Consider the following 26620-nt stretch of genomic DNA (forward strand, 5'->3'; position numbering starts at 1 on the left):
GACACAAAATTCAATTTAAGCAGGTTCACATTTTTCCTTTTTTAACTATTATTTATTGAAAATATAATCAAATGAGCCTCAATCTTCAAATCTGTGAGGGCTCATGGCTTTCCTTATCTAAAATCAGAAGTGCTTTATTTGTGGAAATTGGGGATTATAAGGAAAAGATGATTAAGAAGATTAGAAAATAGTTAAAAGTTAATTTAAAAAAAGAGCTAGCAAGAACTAGTTTGCACAGCCTGGATTTTTGGTCTTAAAGGAAATTATTATGTTGATGTGTTTTTAAACAACATTGCTAGTAGTACTGTATAAAAGTTTTTTGTGGATTCAGAATTTGAGGAACGACCTTGCAATTTTATTGCACAGAAAAGGCCATTGTCAATTGCTGCCTGTGAGATTTGAGGGTTAAGGATTCAGGATGGATTGTGTTTGTTTGTGGCAGCCAGTCCTACTGAAACAAGAAGGATGTGTGTGGAGTCTCAGCGTAATCGCTGTCTTAACTCACAGAGGGTTTGTAGCACAAGTGTCTTTGTCATAAACTCACATTGAATCACAAGATTCACCGGCTGGCTAAATCCATCACTGACGCCATTCGACACATTGCACTTGAATGGTCCCTGATCATAGCGGGTCACACTGACTATAGTGAGAGTGCGGCCTCCATCAGTGAGCTGAACTCTCTCACTGGTCGTAACCTCAGAGCTGCCGTTCAGCCAGAGGACAGAGAGAGATGATCCAGAGGAAGAGCAGGACAGACTGACAGAGCTGTTGAACTCCAACAAGCTTGTGGTGTTTGAAATTACCACCACATTGGAGACGGGTGCTGTTGATGATAAACACAACAATCATTATTTTGTATCATGAATTTGATGGCGAAAATTGTACATTTTTAGTATTGACTATCATCTAGAAACAGTACTTACAAGGCTGAGGAAAAGACTGTTCAAGTGTGCCAAACATTCAAATTTTAAATAGTAATTTTTTGTTTTGCTTTTACTGACAAATATCCTAAAGGATAAGGTAAGTCAAGTGCGTCTGTTTTTACTGGATATTGAAAAAACTAAACTGATGTATCTTATTTAAAATTTAAGTTTACCATTTAAATACATAAACTTATTAGAACTTACACAGTATGGAGACAACTGAAGGTTGGGTTGTTTGATATTTCATAGTCCTGTTGTTAAAGGCCTGACAGCTGTAGTTCCCGCTCTGACTCTCCTGAATGTTCATCAGTGTGAGTTCTAGTCCAGTATGAGACAGCAGGCCTCCATTTAGAAACCAATGAAACTGGGCAGAAGGTCTGGAGGCAGCTGAGCAGGACAGCCTGATGTTTGACCCTTTCTCATAGAATTCTTGTAATGGCGACAGCTTCAAATTAATATTTTCCGGGCCATCTGTGGCAAAAAACATAAAACGATATGGTCACCCAAAAAAGAATAGTAGTAGATTGAGAACAGCTACATATTGGATTCAGCTTGGCTCTGTGTGAAGGGATCATTACTGATTAGTATGTCCTTCAAATGCATGAACTGCATCATTATTTTAAGTACAACTATCATTTACCCAGTATCAGCAAAAACACCGCAACAATCAAACAGCAAGGGGCACAATAAAAGTAATGTAGACAAAACCACTCCTAACATAATGATTGTTATAATTTTAAATCAAGCTGCAAAGTTAAAGGCCTATCTACCATTGAGTGTAGGTTAGCACTGTAACTCACAGCTCACAGAGAGTTTCACTGGATTGCTGGTGCAATTACTGACATTATTGAACACATAACATCTGAATGGTCCCTGGTCATAGCGGGTCACATTAATTATAGTGAGAGTGGCGCCTTCATCAGTGAGCTGAACTTTCTCACTGGCTGTAACCTCAGAGCTGCCGTTCAGCCAGAGAAAAGAGGGGAAAGAGCCAGAGGAAGAGCAGGACAGACTGACAGAGCTGCTGAACTCCACCAAGTCTGTGGTGTTGGGAGTTATCACCACATTGGAGATGGGTGCTGAAGGTTAAAAAGACAAAATAATTATTAGGAATTGTCAAAGATAAAAATGCTTTTTGATCTTACTTTTCTCATTTTTTCCTACAGACTCTGTGTCAAACAACACAACAGTCACTACACTTATCTTTGATCCATTGGTTCAAAAACTAGTATAATAAATTCTGTCTATTTAAAAAAAAAGTCATATCAAAAATATCCACGCTCTCTAAACTTCAAAGAGAAATTGAGGACATTAATTTCTCTCTTTTCACCTTTTATTAACATAGAAACCTAATACACACTTCTACCCATAGCAAAAATAACTAATGCAGTCAAACTTACATTTCAGTACAGAGATGGCTGCAGGCTGAGATGTTTGATGGTTCAGAGTTTTGTTGTTAAAGGCCTGACAGCTGTAGTTCCCACTCTGACTCATATGAATGTTCATCAGTCTAAACACTGGTCCAGTATCAGATAGCATGTGTCCATCCAGAAACCATTGAAACAGGGCAGAAGGACTGGAGGCAGCTGAGCACATGAGGGTGATGTCTGAACCTTCATCATAGTATTCTTGTGATGGAGATTTCGTCAGATTAATATTGTCTGGTCCAACTGATGATGATGCAGGAGTGAAGAAATACCAACAAAGAGAATATCACTGATAAATAATGTCAGCATGCAGCTTGACTTAGTATCAAGACTCATAACTGATTTGTACTGTCTGGATAATAAATGAACATGATGCTGGTTTGTAACTCACAGATGATGGAGAGGTTTACTGGATCACTGGTACCATTACTAACTGGATTAAACACATGACACCTGTATGGTCCTCGGTCATAGCGGGTCACATTGACTATAGTGAGAGTGCGGCCTCCACCAATGAGCTGAACTCTCTCGCTGGCTACAACCTCAGAGCTGCTGTTCAGCCAGAGGAAAGTGAGGGAGGATCCAGAGGAGGAGCAGGACAGACTGACAGAGCTGCTGAACTCCATCAAGTCTGTGGTGTTTGAAGTCACATTCACATTGGAGACGGGTGCTGTGGGTGATAAACAAGAAAATGATTATTTTGTATGATGCATTAGATGATAAAAATCATATATTTTTGTTAAGGATAAAGTATTGACATCATTTAGTCTGTGCTGCTGGGAGTTACCACCATACTGGAGACTGGTGCTGCGGGTGAAGAAATACATACACGTACATTAAATATTATTTTGTGTATTTTCATGATGGAAAAATAACATTGTAGCCTTAAATGTCCATGATGGACAATTCTTACTTGGTAAATATTTGCTCCCTGTGTGTCAATCAATGTCAGGTTTTATTGAACTGATAACAATATTACATAAGCAAAAGGCTACAGGAGGGTGAAAGAGAACTGTGAGTATAAACTCAAAATTAAATTTAAAATCATAATTGTAGGAGTAGGTATGGGAAAATTTAGCTACTCCAATGATTTAACAAATATCATAAAATTGCTGTACTTCAAGTTACTGTGGTCTTATTAATTTTAGTATAGTAGATGTTATTTTTGTTGCAACATATTTACATTTTAAACCACCCCAAATCAGTTGCATGAAAGGAAGATATGTATTATTACCATTTAATTCTGAAATTCAGGAGAATCAGAAATGCTGCACATCTTGGGAAAGATTAAGAATTTGGATTGTAAAACTACTCTTTCACAAGATTTGAAATGTTAAATTCTTTTTGTGTCTAGCATCTTATCAAGCATGGACTTCAGATATGTTTTGTAATTTCAAAATTCCACTGGTTATTGTGTGTAAGAGGAAATCATCAGTTTTTAAAAATTTGTTTTGAAGTAAAACTTAAAAACTTAAAAACTTCAGTATGTTCAACATTCAGTAGTGAAACAGGGATGCATCAACGTACCATGTATCACCAGTCTGCAGTTTCCTCTCAGTTGTGCTCCGCCACTTGGTATAACAGTGACTGTGTATTCTCCAGTGTCATTAAGAGTCAGGTTCCTGAGCTCCAGAGATCCAGTAGATCTGAAGAGAGTGACCCTGTCTGTATATGCCACTCCAGTTATGTTAACTTGAGTTGAGGTTACTATATTAATTTTGGCACCATGTATATCAACAAAACTCCAGGTGACAGCCAGGAATGGTGTTCCTGGTGGAGTCACTGTTGTGGTGAACGTCATTGTCTCTCCAACAGTTGCGATAAGACTGTCTGGTAGCACACCAGCTCCATGGCTTAAACCTGGAGGAGACATTTACAAGTTTGTTATACAGTAGATGAAACTGTGACCAAGAAGAAAATTCAAAGTGCTTAAAATTTGGTGTTTTGGCCTTAAAAGCTACAGTAGAAAGGGGACACATAACAAGTCATAAGCTTTGATCCTCCTCACATATTAGGCTGTAATTATCATTATTGTTCAAATAAAGACCTAGAAAACCTATGTAATCATGACTGTGACAGTAGAGATGTGTTTATTTCTCACGAGCAAAAGAAAAACTCCCTCTTAACTGCTGAAATGGAAAAAGCTGACCTGAAATGGCTCCCAGGATGATCAAAAGTGTCACAGATGCTTCCATGTCTCCTGCAGGCTCCAGGCATACGGACAGTGTTTTCTGAGAGGAGGTGCTGTAAATAACATGTTTAAGGAGGAGGAGCCTTCACCTGTTTCAACCTTTACTTCTTTTTGGTGCCTCACTCTGGACACTGCCATCCATGACAGCAGTGAAAACCAATGAGCAAGAGCCATGGCTCTAAAGTCAAATAAAGTGAGATGGTGTTGAATGGGTGTTATTTGTATTTGATTTATTGTTATAGATAAGTCTCATCAGATCAATCAAGTCTTATCAATCAACAACAAAATCCTCCTGATATCTGGAACAGAGAACAAATCACTGGTGGTGGAAAGTAACTAAGTACATTTACTCAAGTACTGTACTTAAGTACAATTTTTAGGTACTTGTACTTTACTTGAATGTTTCCATTTGATGCTACTTTATACTTTTACTCCACTACATGTCAGAGGGAAATATTGTACTTTCTACTCCACAACATTTATTTCACAGCTTTAGTTACTTTTCAGATGAAGATTTGACACAATGGTTAATACAACAAGCTTATAAATACAACACATTGTTAAAGATTAAACCAGTGGTTTCCAACTTTTTTGGCTCATGACGTCTTACAAAAAGCAGTGTGTAGTCAGGGTCACATTTCAGATGTCTATGAGTTGTTCACAGCTCCACCAAATAGTGATTTTTCCCTCTAAACTCCTCACATGATTTCATTTCAATAAATGTTCAAATGATCCAATATTTCACCAAAAAGCAAATATTAGAGAAAACATCCAACAGCTGAAAACAGATTTGTGTATCAGAACTTAGTTTTTTCTTCTTTTCTCTCCCATTAATCATCTCACGACCCCTCAGATTTATCTGGTGACCCTTTGGAGGGCCCTGACCCCTGGGTTGGGAACCACTGGACTAAACTAGCTAACTGTATGTAAAGTAGTTTAAACTAGCTTCACCTCCAGCAGCTACAACAGTAACATTCTGCTTTAACACTGATGCTTCAGTATTAATAATCTAATGATGTATATATAATAATATATCAGTCAGAGGGACCAAATGAGTACTTTAACTTTAATAATTTAAGTGCATTTTGCTGCTGATACTTTTGTAATTTTACTTAAGTAGGATTTTACATGCAGGACTTTTGCGTGTAATTGAGTATTTTTACATTGCTATATTGTCATGGAGTATGTCTAGAGTACTTCCACTTAAAGGTTGTATATGTAGAATTGTGAAGCAATTTACATGTATTAATCATTTTTTATCGCCAATGAGTGAACGTGTGGTAATGTAACGTAAAAAATGAGACCTTCCCCAACTTTCTCGGTTGTCTTTAACAGCCTGTGGATTGATTTCTATGTGAAGGACCCGGGCTGGGATTTTCTGCGTAAATCCAACAGAAGCGATGTTTTTGCGCACTCCTGAGTGCCTTACCTCTCTCCTGCTAACTTTAACGAACAACCAGCATAATGACACAGCATAACAGCTAATGAGACAGTCAGTTGCCTCAATCAACCACTACACATTTCACAACCAAACACAGCTGCAATGACAAGTCGCCCACTCCTGAGCACACACAGCTAAAGCAACATATTTCGTCAACAAAAGAAGCAGAAAACAAGCTCCAGAGCGATAGCAGAACATAGCTTCCTGATGGCAGTCTAAATGTAGTAATAAGTACACATTTCACAACAAAAGTGAAATGTGTTGCTCCCCAGCCACAGCACGTTGCTGCCCGGCCACAGCTCACTGAGCCTACCGGTGTTTAGCAGTTTGTGGGTTGGGTCAGGTTTGGGTGGTTGATTAATGCATATTTGTGCAAGACGGGGAGTGCAGATTGGCGATCACCAGCTAGTAGCCGCAGCGCAGCAGGAGCTTCTGTGTGTGTTGTGTGTGAGCGAGTGTGCGCACATACAATTAAGGGGGTGGGGGATCTTTTATGTAATTATGACAAGTGTAAGCAAGGAAAAAGACATCACCTGCGATAGTCTCATGCCGTGAGCAGATGTTGACTGCAGCTCACTTAATAGCCAAAGGTGTCGCTAATGAGAAGGAATTTCTGATTCCTACATACAGAACCTTTAAGTAAAGGATCTGAGTACTTCTCCCACCACTGCAAATCACACAACAGCAGCTCATAAAATTTGCTCAGCGTAGCAAAAAAGGGAAAAATAGACAGAAATACAATAATATGCATCTGTGTATATGACTACATTACTTCTCTCATTTGTTTCAGTCAGTCTTTGCAAAAACTTTAATGTTTGTGCCATTAAACTGTATACATGTACATACCCAGCATTTTGATTCATTATTTAACTATATATCTTTTATTCAATGCACAATAATTGTATTTAATGTTATTTCTTGGTTGTACTTTAATTTCTAGCTTTTAACTTCATTGCTATTTTTACAGTCTCTGATCTTTGAGCTATGTGAGATCATTCATATTGTTAAGCTGTAAAAAAACAAAACAAAACAAAACACTGCAAATGACTTTTATTGGATGCAAATGCCAGATAAACCTTTTTTGCCCTCAAATTTACAATATATTCCTTATCTATAAAACCTATGTAGATTTTGATTTGTTTTCCTTGCTCTTCTTCCTTCGTTTAATTATAGTTTCATGTGATGCTAAAATTACAACTCTAGAAGTACGTGACTGAAACAATGCTAAAACGATTTTCAGAAAATCTTGAATAACAATGGATTTAAAAAGATGCCACTATGTCTGTATTCTAACAGTATGAAATCTGCTGGCAGGTAATTCCTGCGCTATGACATTTTCTCATGAGGTCAAACTTTTGCTTCCCCAGAATGTTGCAGCCTGGACAGTACACTGAAGAATTTATAACACAGTGCACTCAGTGGTGATAAAGTAATAAAACCACATGCTGTACATGGTGTGCTGTTTATGTGGATATTTTTTGTGTGTAAGTAGTTTCTTTTATCAGTGACAGAGAGTGAATTTGATATAATACTGATCCCTCTAAATATGGAAGTTTCACAGTGAATTACGCGTTTGTCTCCTTGAGGATGTGCAACTGGTCAGTTATTATCTTGTTTAAACAAGTAAAATAAGTTACTAGATCCTTATTATTCTTCAGAGTTTGATAAGACAACACTTTGTTCTTGTCATAAAGCATCATGTTGTCAGCAGGGACAAGAGGTGAGGCATTCTCCACTTTATTGTAAAGACAGGAAGAGATACAGAGTCAGTAGCTTCACAGGTTAGGTTCACTGAGTTCTCTTTAATCGACTGGTTTGTTTATGTTGCATAGAAAAAGGGTTTATATTATGAATGTAAATTTGAGTACAAATTTGAGAACTGTTCTCATCTGAAAAACATACTTAAGTACTGTTCAAACTGTCAATTCAGTAGCAACACTATACAATACAGCACACAAAACTGTGAGTAGTTACTAAATAATGATTAATTGTCTCAAATTTCATTGTCTCACTGGTAACTCAAACAACATGCCCCTCACCAATGCAGCCCCTTGCATTGCTTTAATGCAGGGCAATGATTTCAGACTAAGGAACCGGCCTAGGACACTTGTAATAACTGGATAATTGATGAATGATTAATAAGTAGTTCAAGGCCTGTATCAGATAATGATGGGTTAATACATAACAGACTTGGAGATACTATACCACATTAATGAATCATTAGGCAGCTTAATGATTAGTTCAGAAATATCTGAGAATTGACATACTGATCATTTTCTTCATCAACACTGACCTTGACATGACTGCAATTTTTTTTTTCTGCTGTGGAGTGGAACATAAAAACAGAAATTGAAGGTACATGGTGGTGTTCAGTTTTAATAAAAGTTTATTATGGTGACAATCTGATAAGATATTATCAGGCTTCTGTCAGTGTGAAAGAACATGAAACACTTTATCATACTTATGAAAGCTGAATGGTACAAGAACTAAGTATGTCAGGCCTGTTATACAGCACCTGAAAGGTCAGATAGTGTCAAGATTGATTTATTATATATTATATATAAGCTGAATCTGTCACCCATGGTTGCTGTGGATACAAATTGTTCTCTGTTCTCTTCAATTAGAGACATTATTAGAGCAATTAACCAAACTTCAGTTGTTTTAATACAGAAAAGAAAAAGAAAAACTGCTACAGCTGTTAGTCATTAAACACAATTTAACATCTATGATGAATGTCAGAGCTATATGTTACTGAAAAACATGGTAAAATACTGCAAAAGGACAAAAGTAAATTGTTTTTTTCCTTTATCAGTTTTTATTTACAACTTATTTGATGTGAAAATAAAATTTGAAGAGACTCAGGAGCAATGCTAAACACAGAGAGAGGATCTAAAATAACACAACTCAAGATCACAACGAGCACGTTTGTTATATAATGTTTATTTCCACAGACAAAATGCAGCCTTTAGACCAACATGAGTCACACCGAAGTCATGACAGCACAATCCATCATGGACACGGAGCCATTGATGGGAGTAGTGAAGTCAGAATCAGAAGAAAAAAACATTACTCTGTTGTTTCCATTTGCAGTCATTAGTATCAGCAAATTAGAGAGATATGAAAGAGAGAAAGAAAGCTCAATTACCACGCAGTACGTGGACTGCAGAGGCCTTCAGACCAGTGATATCATTACGTGCAGTGCAGGTGTACCGCCCCAGGTGCCTCATTTCCATCTCATGGATGTAGTGCAGAGGACCGTTCATCATCATGTTTCTGAACTTCCACGAGAATTTTGCCTTCGGTAGGGAGTCAGCAGAGCAGATAAGAGTGACACTGTCTTCAAGTTGTGCAGTGGCTGGTATCTGAGTGATTTTAGGTCTGTCAGGTCCATCTGAGAGGAAGAAGAAGAAGAAGAAGAAGAAGAAGAAAATATTAATGATGACACTAAAGTAAAAAAAAAGCCTTATGGTAAGGGCTTGTATAATGATGAGCTCATAATCAAGAAATATGAATGTGAAAGACAATACAAATATGGAGTACTTACAGAAGACTTTCAGTCTGCATTTGGCTGTATCAAAACTGAAATCGTTGCTGACATTACAGAGAAACTCTCCAGTGTCTGTTCTGTTCACGGGGCTGATAGACAACACCCTGTTGCCATCGTAAAAGCTGAATCTGTCCCCAGAAACTAGTGGTATACCGTCTTTCATCCACACTCTGGTAGCCACAAAGCCGTCAGCATCGCAGGTTAAGTTGACAGAGGATTTACCTTCTATTAAGTTTCCTGTGGGCCAGACTATAGTGGGTCTCGACACTTTGGCTGTGTGCAAAAAAATGGAAAAAAAAAAACAAGTTGTTGACACCATTCCTGAGCAATGTATTAGTGTATTCGATAAAGAAATGCCTGATTCATGATTTGATTTTTTGCATTCTTAAACAGACATTTTACAAATAATAGCTGATTTCAGATTTTCTCATTCCAAATGGATTGATCAAACATTATTGTCAGTTCTGAACATTAAAAGTGGTTCCAGACTCATGAATCTTACTCACTTTGCACCATCAGCTTAGTAGTTCCTAGAATCTGCTCTGCACTCTGTGGGATGATGATTAATTCATATTCTCCACTGTCTCTCTCAGTCAGGTTTCTGAGCACCAGAGATCCCGTAGATTTATCCAGCGTGATCCTGTTCTTGTAGCCTTGTCCCACTACATCTACACTGGTTGAGGTTATCACATTGGTGGTAGCATTAAAGCTCCAAGTCAGTGCCAGAAACGGTTCAGCTGCTGGTTTTAAAGATGTTGTGAAGGTCACACTGTCTCCTGTTAACCCACGAAGTAAGTCAACAGTGATTACACCGGCTCCATGGCAAAGACCTGCTGAAATATGAACATATTTAACAGACATTTTAGAACCTGTATTTCTATTAAGGATAACTTTGATCATCATTTGTAATATATTTCCTTACCTGTGGAGAGGAACACAAGTATGGTTAACCTGAGAAAATTCATGATGAATTCACTCTGTTTGGTCCTCTTCTAAAGCGATCTGACCGTCTGTCTTCGGTGTTTGTGCAACAATGGAGACAGTGTCCAAGTGATTATATGCAATAAATGAAACATGTCATCAAGACGCACACAGGCTTGACATGCTTAATTATTAGCTCCATTAACCCTTCACTATTGTGGCTCTCCAAACTTACATAACTACTAATAAAACACAACTGTATGTTCTGGATGCCAGAAATTCTGCTAATTATTATTATTATGGGTTTCTTGATCCAATTATTGGTAGTATGTTGACTATACATAACTGGCACCCCTTTGATCCCAAAGATGAATCAGTTTTCATGTACTGTATACTGAGCAAATGTTTTAGGCACTTAAAGTAAAGCGAGGACTCTTTCAAACATAATGCCATGAATAGTTTTGATTTAACAATTAACTTCATACAAAGTTCAGTAAACAGAAGAAACCTAGATGTCACACATTAACTCAAAAGTACTTTCATGCTGAGTAATGCATATATTTATACCTTTATTGTTAAATGTTACCAACACATCTACTCACCTCTGCTTTAACTCAGCAACAACAAGACTGGTAAGTTAAATCAAGCAACCTATTGTCAAATTATATCGACTTTTTTCTTTCTTTCCTGTAATTAATAACCCCAAGGAGAGTTAAAACTAACAGGATGACATCCTGCTCAAAAACCAATAAGATTTTGCTTTATGTCTCTTCATCCAACAGACCAACCAGCACAACCATAGTTACACCACAGGAGGGCAACATACTGCAGCTTTTGACATGAAAGTGTTCTGCAGAGTCAGTGGATTTATCTCATTATTTAAACATCACAGCTGCTCTATGACCACATTTACAAGGATAACTGTTAAAGTTTGATCATTACTTTTCAGTTGTTGCCTTCTGGAGGCACTAAGTCATGGAAAGCCATTATAAGACATTTATATAACATTTAACAATATATAAACATTTTATAATTGGCTTATAACATATTATAAATGCAGTTAAAAGGAGATATAAAGACATTTTTAAATGTTGATTAATGTCAACAATTCTAACTTAACCTAGGAAGACATTTTATATTATCATAACTGTGTTTTAGAATATTGTCATTAATTACCTGTTTATATACCAGCCTCCACTTATGGGTGCCCTCAGTTATATGACAAATACACTGATATTTTAGTGTGTTATAAACCATTCATTAAATGTTTATACACTGCTTATAAAGGCTAAATACTTAAGACTTACTTTATTTAGACAAAAAAAAAAATACTGAATTTCTTTATTGTTTGTATTTATTTTTTGTTGCACATAAATGAATAAAAGTCAAACGTATGAATTAAAATATGTGTTTAGAGGACATAAGTACAGCTTTATTAAACTTGTATCAACATCAAAGCCTTACAAGACAAAGTTGAGAAATCAGATGATAAGTCCTGTCTTCTGCATCATGAATTTAAAAATCGATTTAACTCACTGGATAGCAAATTAGAGTCCTTAAGCTCCAGCTGAAATCCCATATCCATCCCTGTTTGCAGTTATAAATAATGCCAAGATGTTTTTAAATGTATTGCTAATAGTTTTCTACTATTAAAAGGAAGAAAAATGTATTTGAGTGCCTGTATTACATTGTAGGGAGTAAGAAAACTTCTGTTGTAGCTGCAAGTCATGGGCAGACAGTCTACCCTGCAAACTGACGTTAGCAGTGCACTTTTCTCCAGTGATTGTATGTTTGGTGGCTCGTTCAACAAACTAAGGTGAAGGACAAGACATGTTTACGTTTAGGAGACTTTAGCAGGAGAGTTAATGTGAGTTGTTGTTCAAAGTCTGTACAGAGTTATTGCAGGTTTAAGAGCTAGATATTTTCTCAAGAGTCGGTGCAGATCAAACAGGGCTAAAAGGAGAGTGAATATTGGACTTTTATGTGTTAAGTAGCCAGAAACTCAGCAGAAATGCTACTGTTTGTGGACACAGTAGCCATGAAAATTTATATAGCCATAATATAGGCCTATCAGGGCAGCTGTATGCTATCCTGTTGTGCAATTCTTCTTCCCCAAGTGGCCAAAAAGTAAATGAATGTAGCTTTAAAGACATTTATACTACTGGTTGTTTGATAATAACACATAAATAATAATAATCATAATAAAAGAAAAAAAATATATAATATGTAGCTAATAATATAACTTAGAAGTAGCAAAGAAATAGTATGAATTAAACACACTAGAGGTGTATTCACATTATCACATGTTTTGTGAATGCCTTCTCCAATATTGTGTATGTTCATTTGATGGATTCCTCAGGTGTGCTAAGCGGGGGTGCATTGAAAGTTCAATTTGTTGAATTTTGTCCAGATCTATGGTGACTCTGTGGGCTAATTGCTGTTCACCACTGATTAAAATGAAAGATAGATGAAAAATTAATTACTTGTCTTTCTGAATTTCCAGAACTGTTCACTTGTTTTTTTAAAAAAAGTTTGAATCTATGTAGCGATCTATTGCCAGCAACATAAACGTTTTAGCTTGTAGGATTTTCACAACAGTCAGTCCACCTGCTAATCACAGTCATCTCATTTTTCCACTGTAATGTGAATAGGCCTTAACAGTCTACAGCTAGCAGCTCTGAAGACTGTACTCACAGTGCTGCTTCGAGCTAAATGCTTACATCAGCATGCTTACATGCTTACAATGACAATGCTGACATGTTGGGAGCAGATATAATGTTTGCCATTTTCACAAGCTAAACTAAGTGTTTTGACACACAAATTTTACTAATTATCACTAAACACAAGGTACAGCTAAGGCTGCTGAGACTGTTATCACAATATCTTGCAGGTATTTTGCCACAAATCAAAGTATTTGACAAATTAGAAAAATTACGGGATCAACAAATTCATCCTGAGGGGAACATTCCTGTGTGGCAATTTCATGGCAATAATTGAGACATTTCATTCAAAACTACAAATGGGAAACTCATAGTGGTGCTGGAGGAAAAGTCAAGGTGTCATCAAAATAAATAGGATTCATCCTTTGTGGAACATGAATGTCTGTACAAATTTAATGGCATTTAATGGCATCTTCTTGATGCTGGTGATGATTTTACAAGCATCTGCAAGACAAAAAACAACTGATTAGGGCAAAGAGTTGCTGTTTTGATTGACTTTGTATAATCAATGGTCAATAATATTAATAGTTGGCCTACTGTAGTTTTCAGGTCTAAACCAAAAGAAAATATTCCTACAGTATAAAAAAACACAGTGCTCTCCCAGTCAAAATTTCTCTTTTCACTAAATCAGAATAATGAGATCAAAACTTACTGTTTCTTCAAAGGGAAAGAAGATCATGGAGTTATTGTGTTCTCATATATCACTGAAGTGTTCTCATACACATGTAAGTCTTGCTCTATGGAAAAATAGAGTTACATGTGATTATCCATATGTTCATTTCTACTTTATTCTTTATTTTGTCTATGTTGCTACAGTATTGTATAGCCTAAGCTCAGAAAAGATTAAGTTATCAGATGAATACCAACCTGTGTTTTGTGGCCGAGCAGTGTTGTTGATTCTAAATATTGAAATAAAGCATTGTTAGGTTGAATCATTGGTTTTAAATTATATTTCTGAACAGTAACCACGGCAACCCAATCTAAGTGTCATGATAAGACTGTATTTTGAATTTGGAGAAAATATTAAGAGAAAAACATGTTATTATGATGGCTCATTTTCACTTACTTTTTTTTATAAATATATAAGCCTCCACCCAAAGCTCCTCCAACAACCAGGAAAGATGCAATAACTATTCCAGCAATGGGACCAGCTGAAAGACCACCAGCTTTCTCTGGGAATGTGTGAAATAATACAAAAGAAATAGTATTATCACTTCACCTTGCAATTTATATTGCAAAATATATGTTTGATGGGGTGCCAAAGAGTATCAGCAATAGCTGAAGCTCGATGAAAGATGAAAAATTGCTGTCTGCGTCTACAATCACCACACATCTGAAGTTCAGTTTGAAAATACAATCAAAATTTCAAGATCAAGAATAAACATTGACAAACAGTTGAACTTTACCTTCTACAGCTAATTTATGCTCCCCAGATGATGTTCTCCCAGTTATTGCTTTATTTTTATTTAGGTGATAGTAATAAAAACTGTAAGTAGTATCTTTAGGAAGCCTGCTGCTCTTCACATTATTAGAGGTATAATACTGTAAGTTAGTCACATTGTCAAAGAGTTAAAATCTGCAATTAACAAAATCTACGTACCTGTTACAGACAATTGATGTTCTGCAGATGACGTTCTCCCAGTTTTATTATTCAGTGCTTGACAGGTGTAGATGCCACTGTCAGAAAGTTCAGTCATGTCTTTGGTGAACACAGCAGAATTGTTTGATATCTCTATCCCGTTCAGTGACCAGGTGTAACTGGCAGATGGTGTGGACGCAGCAGAGCAGGCTAAGTTTAAGGTCTCTCCAACGTTTATCCAACTTTGTCCTGTGATTTGAACATCCTCTGGTCCATCTGAAAAGAAATACTTGGAAAGTTCTTACACCAGCACAAATAATGTGTTTTTTACACAGTACATTGATTGGGGGAAAAAACTAATAAAGAATAGAAAAAATGCTCAATAACTGACTTGAAAATCATGTGTTACAGGGCTATATATACTGCACTATGTGTTACTTACAGTTAACAACCATGCTGTATTTAGCTTCATCAAAGCTGACAGCGTTGCTGATTTTACACAAATATTCTCCACTGTCTGTTTTCTTCAGAGAGAGAAAAGACAACACTCTGTTCTCGTCGTAAAGTGTCATGTTGTCAGCCAGAGTCAGTGAGGAGCCGTCCTTCATCCACTCACTGGTAAAGTCAGAGCCAGCACCATTGCAGGTTAGGTTGACAGAGTTCCCCTCAATCGTTTGGTCTGTTGATGTGATATTAACACCAGAAATTCTCTCTGTTGGGCAAAACATGAAGGGTTTTGTGTGAAAACAAAAGTAACATAAAGGTTGACTGAGTTCATTTAACATTTACAGTCTTGAACATCCCAATGTCTTATATAAAAACAAGGACACTGGAAAATGTCCTTGTTTTTGACATAGAATTGACTTCACTACACTGAATAATGGAGACGAAAACAGTTATATCAAAATCAAAAGATCCTCCAACATTGACTCAAGCGGTCAATAGTTGCAACACTTGTAACCTTTTTCGTGTTATTTGTTTCCATTCAGCCAAATATTGTGGTATAAGAGTCTCAATGGAGCATGAAATCCTTAAATTATGTTAAAACATGTACATTTTCAATTGGAGTGACATTTTCATATTTTCAACTTCACATTATGGCATTACAAGAAACAGGAAGTGAAAGAGGTTAGCCTGTAAAGTCAAGCATTCAAATGTTAAATTCAAAAGTGTGTAAGATATGTTTTTTCTTGATTATTTTACTGCAAAGGATACAGAAATAATGATGAATTTACTTTGCCCACCTACAAATTATGCCAGTGGACATACAGTATATCACCTATATCTCTACTGTATCCACACAACCTGTTTAATTCAACTTACACAGTACAGAGACAACTGAGTGCTGAGATGTTTCATACCTCAGAGTTCTGTTTTTAAAGGCCTGTCAGTTGTAGTTACAAATCTGACTTTTCTGAATGTTAATGAGATTATAAGCACTGGTCTGGTATCAGACAGCATTTCTCTATTCAGAAGCCACATAAACTGAGCAGGGAGTCTGAAGACATTTGATCCTTTCACATAGTGTTCTTATGAACAAATACTGAAAATGTGTCAGTGTAAAGGTTCAAAACTGCATCATAATATTATCTGCTTTGAAGTTCAATTTTGTTTGCATCTATATAGCAGGTTGGAACTCACAGCTGATGGAGAAGCTTACAGGGTCACTGGTGTCACTGGTGTCATTACTGAAATTATCAAACACATGAAACCTGAATGGTCCCTGGTCATAGTGGGTCGCATTGACTATGTTAAGAGTTTAGCCACCATCTATGAGCTGAACTCTCTCACTGGCTATAACCTCAGAGCTGCTGTTTAGCCAGAGGAAAGAGAGGGAGGATCCAGAGGAAGAGCAGAACAGACTGACAGAGCTGTTGAACTCCACCAAGTCTGTTATGTTGACTTTTACATTGGAGACTAGCGCTGTGGATGAAAAACACAGTGGTTTATCTTAAAGATTGTGTTTCCCTTCATCTCCTAATATTTGTTTAACATTTAAACACAACAACCACACGATCAGACAATACACATCTAGTGCAAGTAATAAATACTTTCCAGTCCAGTATCAGAGCTGTTGAATTGAGACTTGACTTGGACTTTTCTTCAGTCAGACGTGGATATTTGAGACTTGATTGCCTAAAAATTGAAAGGTAAAAGCACCAGAGAGGACTAGTTCAGCTGTTCAAAACTCTGCGTGTTTTATTTTAATCATCTGGTAGAAACTGCTCCCATGGCCTAATAAACAACACTGTCCTCAGTACTTGCAGTAGTGCAATGCTTATTGTTGCTGGACCATACAGTTTATTTTGCATAATTGACCATACCTACATTCTCCATGAAAATGTTAGTTTGAACATCCATTTCCTTATCATCAACAAAATTCCAGATCCGACTAGATTTTGCAGTTGTAACACGTACATTTATTTAGTGATTGTGATTTATCTTCATGATTGTCCTAAATTTGTGTACCAAAACTAACATCAGCTTGTTCTACTTTTGACCACATCAGACAAACAGGCATTTGGTACCACCTCAAACATTTTTTATTCTGAGACCTCCTCGTTATCTCTGTAAGAGCAAAGTTTGCAATATCACTATTTGAATGACGAGTGTCTAGTGCAGGAATGTACTTTATGTACAGATGTTATTAGTGTTTCTCCTCTTTTAAACCACAAATATTTAGCACAACCATTCACTGTATGTCATTGTAATGATCCGCATTAAAGGAATAAAAAAAACTTGCATTTTAACTTGTTATGTGTTTATAAAGAATGTAACAGTTGAGACAGACTTGGGCTTGACTTGAACCGCTGTGTCCTATTATCACAAAGAAATAAAATATGTATTATTGATACTTTGACACAATGTTAATAGCAGGTGTTACAGACTCAGCAAATAAATAAACACAGATGTTTTACTCAAACTTACCCAGTACAGATATAGCTGAAGGCTGAGATGTTTGATATCTCAAAGTTTTGTTGTTAAAGGCTCGACAGCTGTAGTTCCCACTCTGACTCTCCTGAATGTTAATCAGTGTGAGCTCTGGTCCAGTATCAGACAGCTTGACTCCATTCAGAAACCACTGACACTGAGCAGGGGGTCTGGAGGCAGCTGAGCAGGACAGGCTGATGTTTGACCCTTCCACATAGTATTCTTGTGTTGGAGACAGCATCAAATTAATGTTTTCTGGGCCAACTGAATGTGGGGAGCAGAAACAGCCAATTTATAATCATAGTATCATCAGAAATAACTGAGTCAAACAGCTTGACACAGTTTGAGGCCTCATAATTCATTAATATGCACAACTGCATCACTATACACCTAGTCACCAGAAAAAATAAGAAACACCCGCACAATGTAATGTAACAGACCATCCCTGCGATAAAAAATGTTTAAATGACACTAATTGTATAATGTTTTTGTATACACGGTGCTGTATTTGTGGTTGTGTTGCACCAGATATCATTAGGTTGAAAGCTGCTTGTAATAAGTTATTTGAAATATTAGAAACACCAGAATATTAAAAACACTATTGAAAATAAACATTGTGAACATGTTAAGTTTCACAAAGGGCTGAAGGCCTGCTCTACTGGATTTTATTAAATCGTACAGTCATTCAGTGTCTACAGTTGTCAGTTTATCCTGCATAATGCATTGTTCAAAACCTTGCCAAGATTTGGCACTAATATAAATCAAGCTAAGATTTGCATGCAGATACTGTTAGATAAATAGTGAGTCAGTAAGTTAGTAACTCACAGCTGATGGAAAGATTTACTGGATCACTGGTGCCTTCACTGACAGCATTGGACACTTTGCAGCTGTATGGTCCCTGGTCATAGTGGGTCACACTGAATATAGTGAGAGTGGAGTTTCCATCAGTGAGCTGAACTCTCTCATTGGTTGTAACCTCAGAGCTGCCGTTCAGCCAGACGAAAGAGAGGGAGGATCCAGAACAAAAGCACAAAAGAATGACAGAGCTGTTGAACTCCACCAAGTCTGTGCTGCTGACTTCTACCTTTATATTGGAGAGTGGCACTGTGGGTGAAAAACACAGTTGTTTTATATTTGCCACTACCTAACAAAGGGAGCATGGCTCAGCAGAGTGCAGCAATGTAGAAGCAGTGAAAAAATCTCAGGTTAATGATACAATGATGAGTATTCATGACTAGATTTTCATGCTTTGTATTAGCTTCTGGGGCTACTAAAACAGTAGTGAATCATTTAGCTCAGCATAACATTCAGTTATAGTTTCAGAATTGTTATTCACTAGACATACACAAACCATGCACAACGCAGATGAGAAAACACTTCACGTAACTTCTACACCAAAATGTGGAGAAAAGTTTAATCTTTGACTGGTGTCAGTGCCATTATAGAAACAACTGTATCTACTTAAAGATTGTGTTTCCCTTCTTCTCCTACTACTTGTTTAACATTTACATTTTAACAATTGTTATTCACGAGACATACACAAACCATACTCAATACAGATGTGAAAACACTTCAAGTAACCTTTACACTAAACTGTGGAAAAAATGCTGGCATTTGCTGTTGCATTGGAGACTGGCACTGTGGGTGAAACACAAAATGCTACAGTATACATGTCAAAGGGAAAGTCAGTTTAAGTTTCTGTTGACATTGTGTCTCTAAGGCACTGATTCAACTCTGTGGTAGTTTCTTAGGCTGAACATTATGGTGATGGATCATTAGTAAACATTCAATATAATTCAGCACCACAACATGTCTTAAAACTACCAAATTACTGTAGGGTTGAATCAACTTGACTCTGACACAATCTCAACAAAAGTTACATTTCATTAGCACATAATGTAAGGATTTAATGAATGACAATTGTATTAGATTGGATTCAACTACATGAATGTATAAAATAAACTGCCGTCTTGCGTATCAGGCATGTCAGAAAAACTAGCAATACTGCATATGTGCACCAGTGGCGGCTGGTGACTCAAAAAATTGGGGAGGACAGGAGGAAAACCAACATGGAATCTTACAACAAACTGCATCAAACTATATCATTGTCCCACCTGATGAAATCGGAGGGGTGGGGGGCAATTTTATATGCCAATAAAACAATTTGCTTTTAAAAACAAAAACCCCTGAGTGGTGAAAAGGCTGCTTCTTTAAAGACATTTAGCATATACATAATGTCTCTAAACAAAGAAGTGCTCATTTTAGCCACGGAGTGGTTCAAATGTGTCATTTTAGTGAAAAGTGAAATTCAAATTTATAGTACTGTTCTATTGTGACAACAAATTTATGTTCTCATCAAAAACAGACAACATATCACATGATTTACACGTGTTTCCTATGTATTTTCTTAGTATACAGACATATATAGCACAAAGCTTATAATGTGATACAGGTTCAGATCAGTGCTGAATACTAGAAAGATTGAACACTAAAAACATTCACAGATCTAAAAGTGTAGGTTCACATCAGAGAGTATTAATGCATGTATCAAATACATGACTTACACACCCTATCTATATGTACGATATACAAAATATAGTCCACAAAGCTGATATGTTAACACTAGGGGTGTTAACATGAACACAAAACTCATGGTTCGAATCGTGTCACGGATTTGAGTCACGGATCAGATCATTATTAGGATCAGCAAAAAAAAAAGGGGGAGACAAATAAAACTTTGTTTTCCATTTATTCTATAACACACTGACAGCCAGAAACAGCAAGGAACTTTTGCCCACAGTCTTAAATGAAAACAACATTTAAGATGTCCAATGTTTAAATAAAATAAAATAAAATATATTTAATATTCAATGCTCAGTTATTGCAATATTAGGCATGAAACCTTCCTCTTTTAAACAGTGAATGAAACAGCCTCTGTCCACATCATCAAAACTTGATGATAACAAACATTCACCGCTAACGTCAGTTAGCAGCTAGATGCTAATTAGCTGCTCAGCTGCAGCACATTAAACAGCAGGTAAACGTAACTCAAATGTCACATCGGACCCGTTAGATGCTGGTTTGATCGTTGATCTTCAAAATCCCTGTTAGCGACACGCTGTCTGTCCATGACTTGTACTTACAGCAGTTTGTTCACTTTGTCTTAAATGAGACATTAAATTTTGCAATTAATCCGCAGTTCATATGCCTGCTGAACCGTGGGGGCGATCCATACGGATCACGGATCAACTACAATCAGTTACACCACTAGTTAACACTTGTTATTCTAGCTACTTTAAGTTTATTACTCAATATACGGCTCAGCTTAAAACGAAGTAAAGAAACTGTCAGAAGCAAGCAGCCAGACCTGCTGCACACTAATCATACAACATCAGCAGGTGACTGAACAACCTCTCAATTAAAAACGAACGAATGAGTGAGTCCAGACAGCTCACTGTAACTTCAACAAGCAAACTAACGTTACCCACAACATATTATATGATCTCTGTTGTATTCTTGTTAAGGAGATAAAAAAAACCACAAAAAAAACACACAGAGACATTTAACCAACAGAGATGAAATTAGCAACCAAAGAGACACAGAGCTCCAACCAACTCGATGTCAATATTGCATTCTGGTTGTTGATTGGTAAGGGAGGATGTCCTCCCTTGGAGCGTCATTTTACGTGTCATGGCCAATCACAGATTAGCATGAAAGAAAATGAAATACATTGAGTCCAATGTAAGAAATCCCGCCCTGCGGAGGTCAGCAGGCACCCGTTCCCCCCCCCACCACCACCACTTCACACACTGCTCTCTCTCCTCCTGTCCTGCAGGTGTCGCTGTCGAAGCATTTTAACCAGAATTTCAGCAATGGCTTTTTTCCAAAGAAGAGAGAAAAAATACTTTATAAATACTGAGATGTGGTAATGGTTTATTGCAACCAAATATTCTTTTTTATATTTTGATCTCCCTTTTGCCTCTCAAAAATAGAGGAGGATCAACCCCCTCTGCCTCTATGGACCAGCCTCCACTGATGTGCACCTGTCACTAGGTTATTCATATCTCAGGCATGAAGCTGCTATTCTCCTAATTTCACTAGCTGTGGAAAACTGTCCCCCAGATTTTCACAGATAACATGAATCATGTAATGTAATCATTTCTTGTCAATTATATTACATTATTGCTCTTGAAGTTTAATTCTTTTGTGATTTATATTCTCCATTCAACATTTAAAACTACTGCTCACGTGAAACATCTACTCACCAAATATCTTCAGTTTGGTGGATCCTTTTATCTGGTTTCCTCCATCTGATATAATGCTAACTCTGTACATTCCATTGTCATTTAGAGTCAGATTCCTGAGCTCCAGAGATCCAGTAGATCTGTAGAGGGTGATCCTGCCTTCATACTCTGGATCAGTGATGTTTGAAGAGGTGGAGGTTATGATAGGTCTTTCAGTATTGTTAATAATAACACTCCAGGCCACTACCAGAAATGGTTTTTCTGGTGGAGTCAGTGTTGTGTTGAATATCACTGTCCCTCCAACAGCTGCATTCAGAGGTCCATCTGGCAACAAATCAACTCCTTTGGTTAAACCTGGAGGAGACAGTTACATGCTTGAAAACGACTGAAATCAGTGCACAAAATGAGCCACTGGGACAATTTACTTTATTATAATAAACATAACAGTCTTTATATAATAAAGTCCCCCATAAAGTCAAATCATATGTTTTTCTTATTGTTCCTTCAGTTGGATGTTTGACCTTCATTGTGCAGATTGATTGTATATATGTGCAGACTTTGACTCCAGAAACCTGTTTTCACATTTATCTGCTGAAAGTGGAAAGTTTCTCTGTGATCACCAAACATGATTACAAACATGATTTGTGACACCATAACTAGTTTGGAGCTAATCGTGGTCCAGTATGCAATTTACAGAAGTTTGAAGTGGAGACTCAAAGCGCCCAGTGTACATACACCGATGATGGACTTTACAGTGAAGTCTACAAGAAGTTACAAGACGTCTTGTGTCAAGCAGTTAAACTTTTAAAATGTTTAAACAATATTTGTGTATTCATATATCCATGCTCATATTTATATAGTTTAACAAGTTAACTGAACTTTTCCTTTTGGGAAAACCATGTCAGACACAAACTGTTATTCAAAGTAATTCAAAGTATTTTTACATCTCTTAAAACATGTTTGTTTTTAAGTGTCGGTTGTACAAGGCTGATGACACTTTTCAAGTCAGTAAACTTCTTATAAGCATTTGGTATGAATGTCTATTTTCTGAAAACAGAAATAAGCCAATTAATAAAGTTTAGGTGACTCACAGTTGTAGCTGAAGCTGGTGACAGGTTGTACTGTCCCTTTGTAATCACCTTAACTAAACAGTGCTCTAAAAGCAAGCCTGTCTGTAAAATACTGTAGATGTAATCAGACACTGTAAAACCTTAATATCAACATCAACACTGGGAGCATTTCATCATCAATAAGTTCAATAATAAATTCAAGGATAATATTCTAAAAAATGAGACAATATGTGTAAAATTGCCTTTGGTTGTATTAGGTTTTCAAAAACAGATGGAAAAACATTTTAAATGTGCTGTGTCCAGTGATAAGAGCTCACCTGAGATGACTCCCAGGAGGATGAAATGTGTCACAGCTTTTTCCATTTCATCTGAAGTATCATCAAGTAAGACAAAAAAAGAGAGATTTGTAAGAGAGAAAAGATTTGTGTCAAACTCCTTAACTTTCCCTCGACTGGTTTCAGTATAAGAATGTGGATCTCAGTATATGAAGGCTAATAAGGAAGTAATGTGTTATTGGAGCTTTAAAAGTTGACCTACAACATTGTGCTGTTCAATCATTGATAAAATAGACTATGAACTGTAAAGCAATACAGCGTCAGGTATTTGTTGGATAAAGAATTCTGTTTTTATTTTGAAAAAAAAAACAGCAGCAAAATGCTTTGACATGACTAAACAGTCAGTGGTTTATTCAGGGTGGTCTTCCAATGGCTGCCATTTTGCTCTGTCTTTTGTGGGACTGTATGTCCTACTTTATGGGGACGGTGTATTGATGATGTTTGTTTGTTGTGATCCAGATCAGAGGCAGAACTACAAGCCTTCCATGTTTTTTTGAATGGTATTAACCCAAACATTAAGTTGTCCCTAGATTACAGCAAGGAGAGCATGCATTTTTTAGATCTTACTATCTATCTATCTATTTGAAGATAATCAAGGGACTTTACATACATCTATATTTAGGAAACTCACAGACAGAAACACCATATTATATGCTAAGAGCTTTCATCCTAAGTGGCTCAAAGAGAATGTGTCTTATGGCCAGTTCCAACGAGTTCGGAGAATTTGTGACCATGAAGAGGAGTTTGAGGCTAAATCAAAGGAAATGGTGTCATGCTTTCAGGAACGTCGATATAGAAACACTATCCCACAGAAAGGACGCACTAGAGCCAAACATCTGGACAGACAAACTTTACTACAAAGAAATGCTCCCAAACAAACATACAGCACAGAGGCAGAAAACATTAAACAGATAATAAATAGAAATTGGGGTATTGTAGAAAGTGATAGTACACTTAGTCAGATCTTCCCTGAACCACGATTAATCAGTTTCAGGAGATGCCCTACTCTAAAAGATAAACTGGTACACAGTTATCTACAACCAAACACTCAACAAACATGGTTAGGTCCAAAACCCAAGGGGTCCTACAAATGTAACCACTGTAACCACTGTACAAATGTAATACAGACCAAGACATTTATGGATTTTACATCTCAAACGGAGTTCACCATTAATCATTTCATTAATTGTAAAACTTCAATTGTTATTTACAGGCTAGAATGTCCTAGTTGCAATGGTTGAGACATTTCATTCAAAACTGCAAATGTGAAACTCATAGTGGTGCTAGAGGAAAAGTCAAGGTGTCATCAAAGTAAATAGGATTCATTCTTTGTGGAAATTTAATGGCAATAACTGCTGAGATATTTCAGTTTGGTCCAAAATATTGGACCGACTGACTGACTGACATTGCCTCCCATAAAAAAACAATGATGGTGTCTTCTTAATGCTGGTGATAATTTTTCAAGCATCTTATTTTGTTACATGTAGTTAAAGCACATTTTAGCATCTCCTAGTGGTTGCTTTGAAGATTATTGTCAGCTCATTGTACTTTTTCTCTATTGGTCATTTGTGATCACATTTTGCACAGCAAGGTGCTCCAGAACTCTCTCTGTTTAATCCTTTGCATCCACCTGTGTTGAACCTTGGAGAAGCTTTGTTTGTAAGTTTACGTTACATGTTTTATCTTTATAGATAAGGATTGATGCATATTTTGTTGTTTTATTTAATATTTGGGGAGATTTATAGATAATTACGTAAATCCCTTTTTTGGCAACATATAGTGCAAACATTGGTTTAATTGTGTAGTATTAAGCAAGTATTTATATTTCTACACTCTTTTTACTTACATTAAGAACATTTTCTTGTGTATTTATTTTCAGTTTCACAGAGTTTCTGGAAAAGCATTGTAGGCAAGCATGTTGACGAAGATATACAAGTAAACAGACCTCAATTTTGCCAAATCTGAGTCATCATTTAAACCTTTCAGTGCCTAGTACACCTGTTTAGCTATCTGTCACTTCGTGTAGAGCCACGCACGCAGGGGACAGAATACATCTGCAAAACAAAAAACAGCTGATATGGGCAAAGAGTTGCTGTTTTGATAGATTTTATATAATCAATGGTCAATAATATTAATAGTTGGCCTATTTTAGTTTTCAGATCTAAACTAAGAGAAAATATTTCTACAGTATAAAAAACATGGTGCTCTCCCCATAAAAATAAATGTTTTCAATCTTTTCACTAAATCAGAATAATGAAATAAAAACTTACTGTTCCTTCAAAGGGAAAGAAGATCATGGAGTTTTTATTGTGTTCTCATATATCATTGAGATGTTATCATACACATTTAAGTCTTGCTCTATGGAAAAATAGAGTTTTGTTACATACGATTATCCATATGTTCATTTCTATTTTATTCTTTATTTTGTCTATGTTGCTACAGTATTGTGGTAGTCTAAGCTCAGAGAAAGAAAGAAAAAAAAAGTCAAATACTAGCATGCAGGTCGGTTACATCGCTATCTCAGTCTTTCTCCTCTGCTCCGCTGTTTCGTCTATCAGCAGGTCTCAACGAGGGCAGTCACATCCACCTGCTACATGACGCACATTTCCTCATTTGGACATCACTCCCAGAGTTGGGGGTGTTCCCCAGAGATAAAGCTGAGCTACTGACACATGCGAAGTGCTCCCAATGGACTCTCCATAACCTGTTGTTCCCTTTCACCTTTCCACAAAGTTAGGTTGTAAAAAAATAGGCAATAAATGAAAAGTGCAAAGCAATAATCGCCTTTGAAGTTCCTCCCTACACGTTACACAGTGTGCTGTCTCTGTGTTATGGGTGTACAAATAAGTAGAGGTCTGCCTGCAATGAGGCGATGAGTAAAGTTTTAGCTCAGTAGTCAGTGCAGTCACCTATGATCTGGGAGACTCCAGTTTGAGACCCAGTGTGGAGACCTCCTTCGTAAGGTAGTTTATTCAACACTTATTGTAACACTTTAATTTTCTAAAATTAAGATCGTATTAAAAACAAAAACAGGATTTCTAAACCTCTTTCCACTTTTGTTCAAATACAAATACAAATACTGGGCTCTCTGCACATCCCTAGTGTGTGCATTAGAAAAAATTCTCCTGATGAGCAGGTTGGCACCTTGCACGGCAGCCTTTGCCATCAGTGTTTGAATGTGTGTGTGAATGGGTGAATGTTGACATGTAGTGTAAAAGCGCTTTGAGTGGTCCACAAAACTTGTTAATGCCAAATTACCCATTATAGAGAAAACCGAATGCTGAGATGTTT

General features: G+C 36.8%; 3 protein-coding genes across 3 annotated transcripts; all 3 read right to left on the reverse strand.

The window, feature by feature from the left end:
- Positions 1-1116: 1116 nt before the first annotated feature.
- On the reverse strand, positions 1117-4151 carry LOC122987282 (carcinoembryonic antigen-related cell adhesion molecule 6-like). The gene is made up of 5 exons (XM_044359074.1): positions 3878-4151; positions 2742-3020; positions 2324-2593; positions 1937-2002; positions 1117-1394 (listed from the first exon to the last, which is right to left on the reverse strand). The coding sequence occupies exons 1-5, from the start codon at positions 4149-4151 to the stop codon at positions 1117-1119; spliced, it is 1167 nt and encodes a 388-aa protein (XP_044215009.1).
- Positions 4152-9070: 4919 nt separating this feature from the next.
- LOC122987283 (carcinoembryonic antigen-related cell adhesion molecule 20-like) lies at positions 9071-10494 on the reverse strand. The gene is made up of 4 exons (XM_044359075.1): positions 10452-10494; positions 10036-10305; positions 9527-9802; positions 9071-9373 (listed from the first exon to the last, which is right to left on the reverse strand). The coding sequence occupies exons 1-4, from the start codon at positions 10492-10494 to the stop codon at positions 9120-9122; spliced, it is 843 nt and encodes a 280-aa protein (XP_044215010.1). The 3' UTR covers positions 9071-9119.
- A 2199-nt stretch (positions 10495-12693) lies between these two features.
- On the reverse strand, positions 12694-23357 carry LOC122987284 (carcinoembryonic antigen-related cell adhesion molecule 2-like). Its single transcript, XM_044359076.1, has 12 exons — positions 23312-23357; positions 21946-22278; positions 18506-18784; positions 17678-17944; positions 16541-16672; positions 16410-16437; positions 15192-15517; positions 14771-15025; positions 14237-14342; positions 14038-14069; positions 13823-13907; positions 12694-13614 (listed from the first exon to the last, which is right to left on the reverse strand). Exons 1-11 carry the CDS (start codon positions 23355-23357, stop codon positions 13846-13848), a joined length of 1866 nt encoding a protein of 621 aa, XP_044215011.1. The 3' UTR covers positions 12694-13614; positions 13823-13845.
- Positions 23358-26620: the final 3263 nt, after the last annotated feature.

Source organism: Thunnus albacares, chromosome 8 (genome assembly GCF_914725855.1).
Source record: "Thunnus albacares chromosome 8, fThuAlb1.1, whole genome shotgun sequence".
In the NCBI taxonomy this organism is placed as follows: Eukaryota; Metazoa; Chordata; class Actinopteri; order Scombriformes; family Scombridae; genus Thunnus; species Thunnus albacares.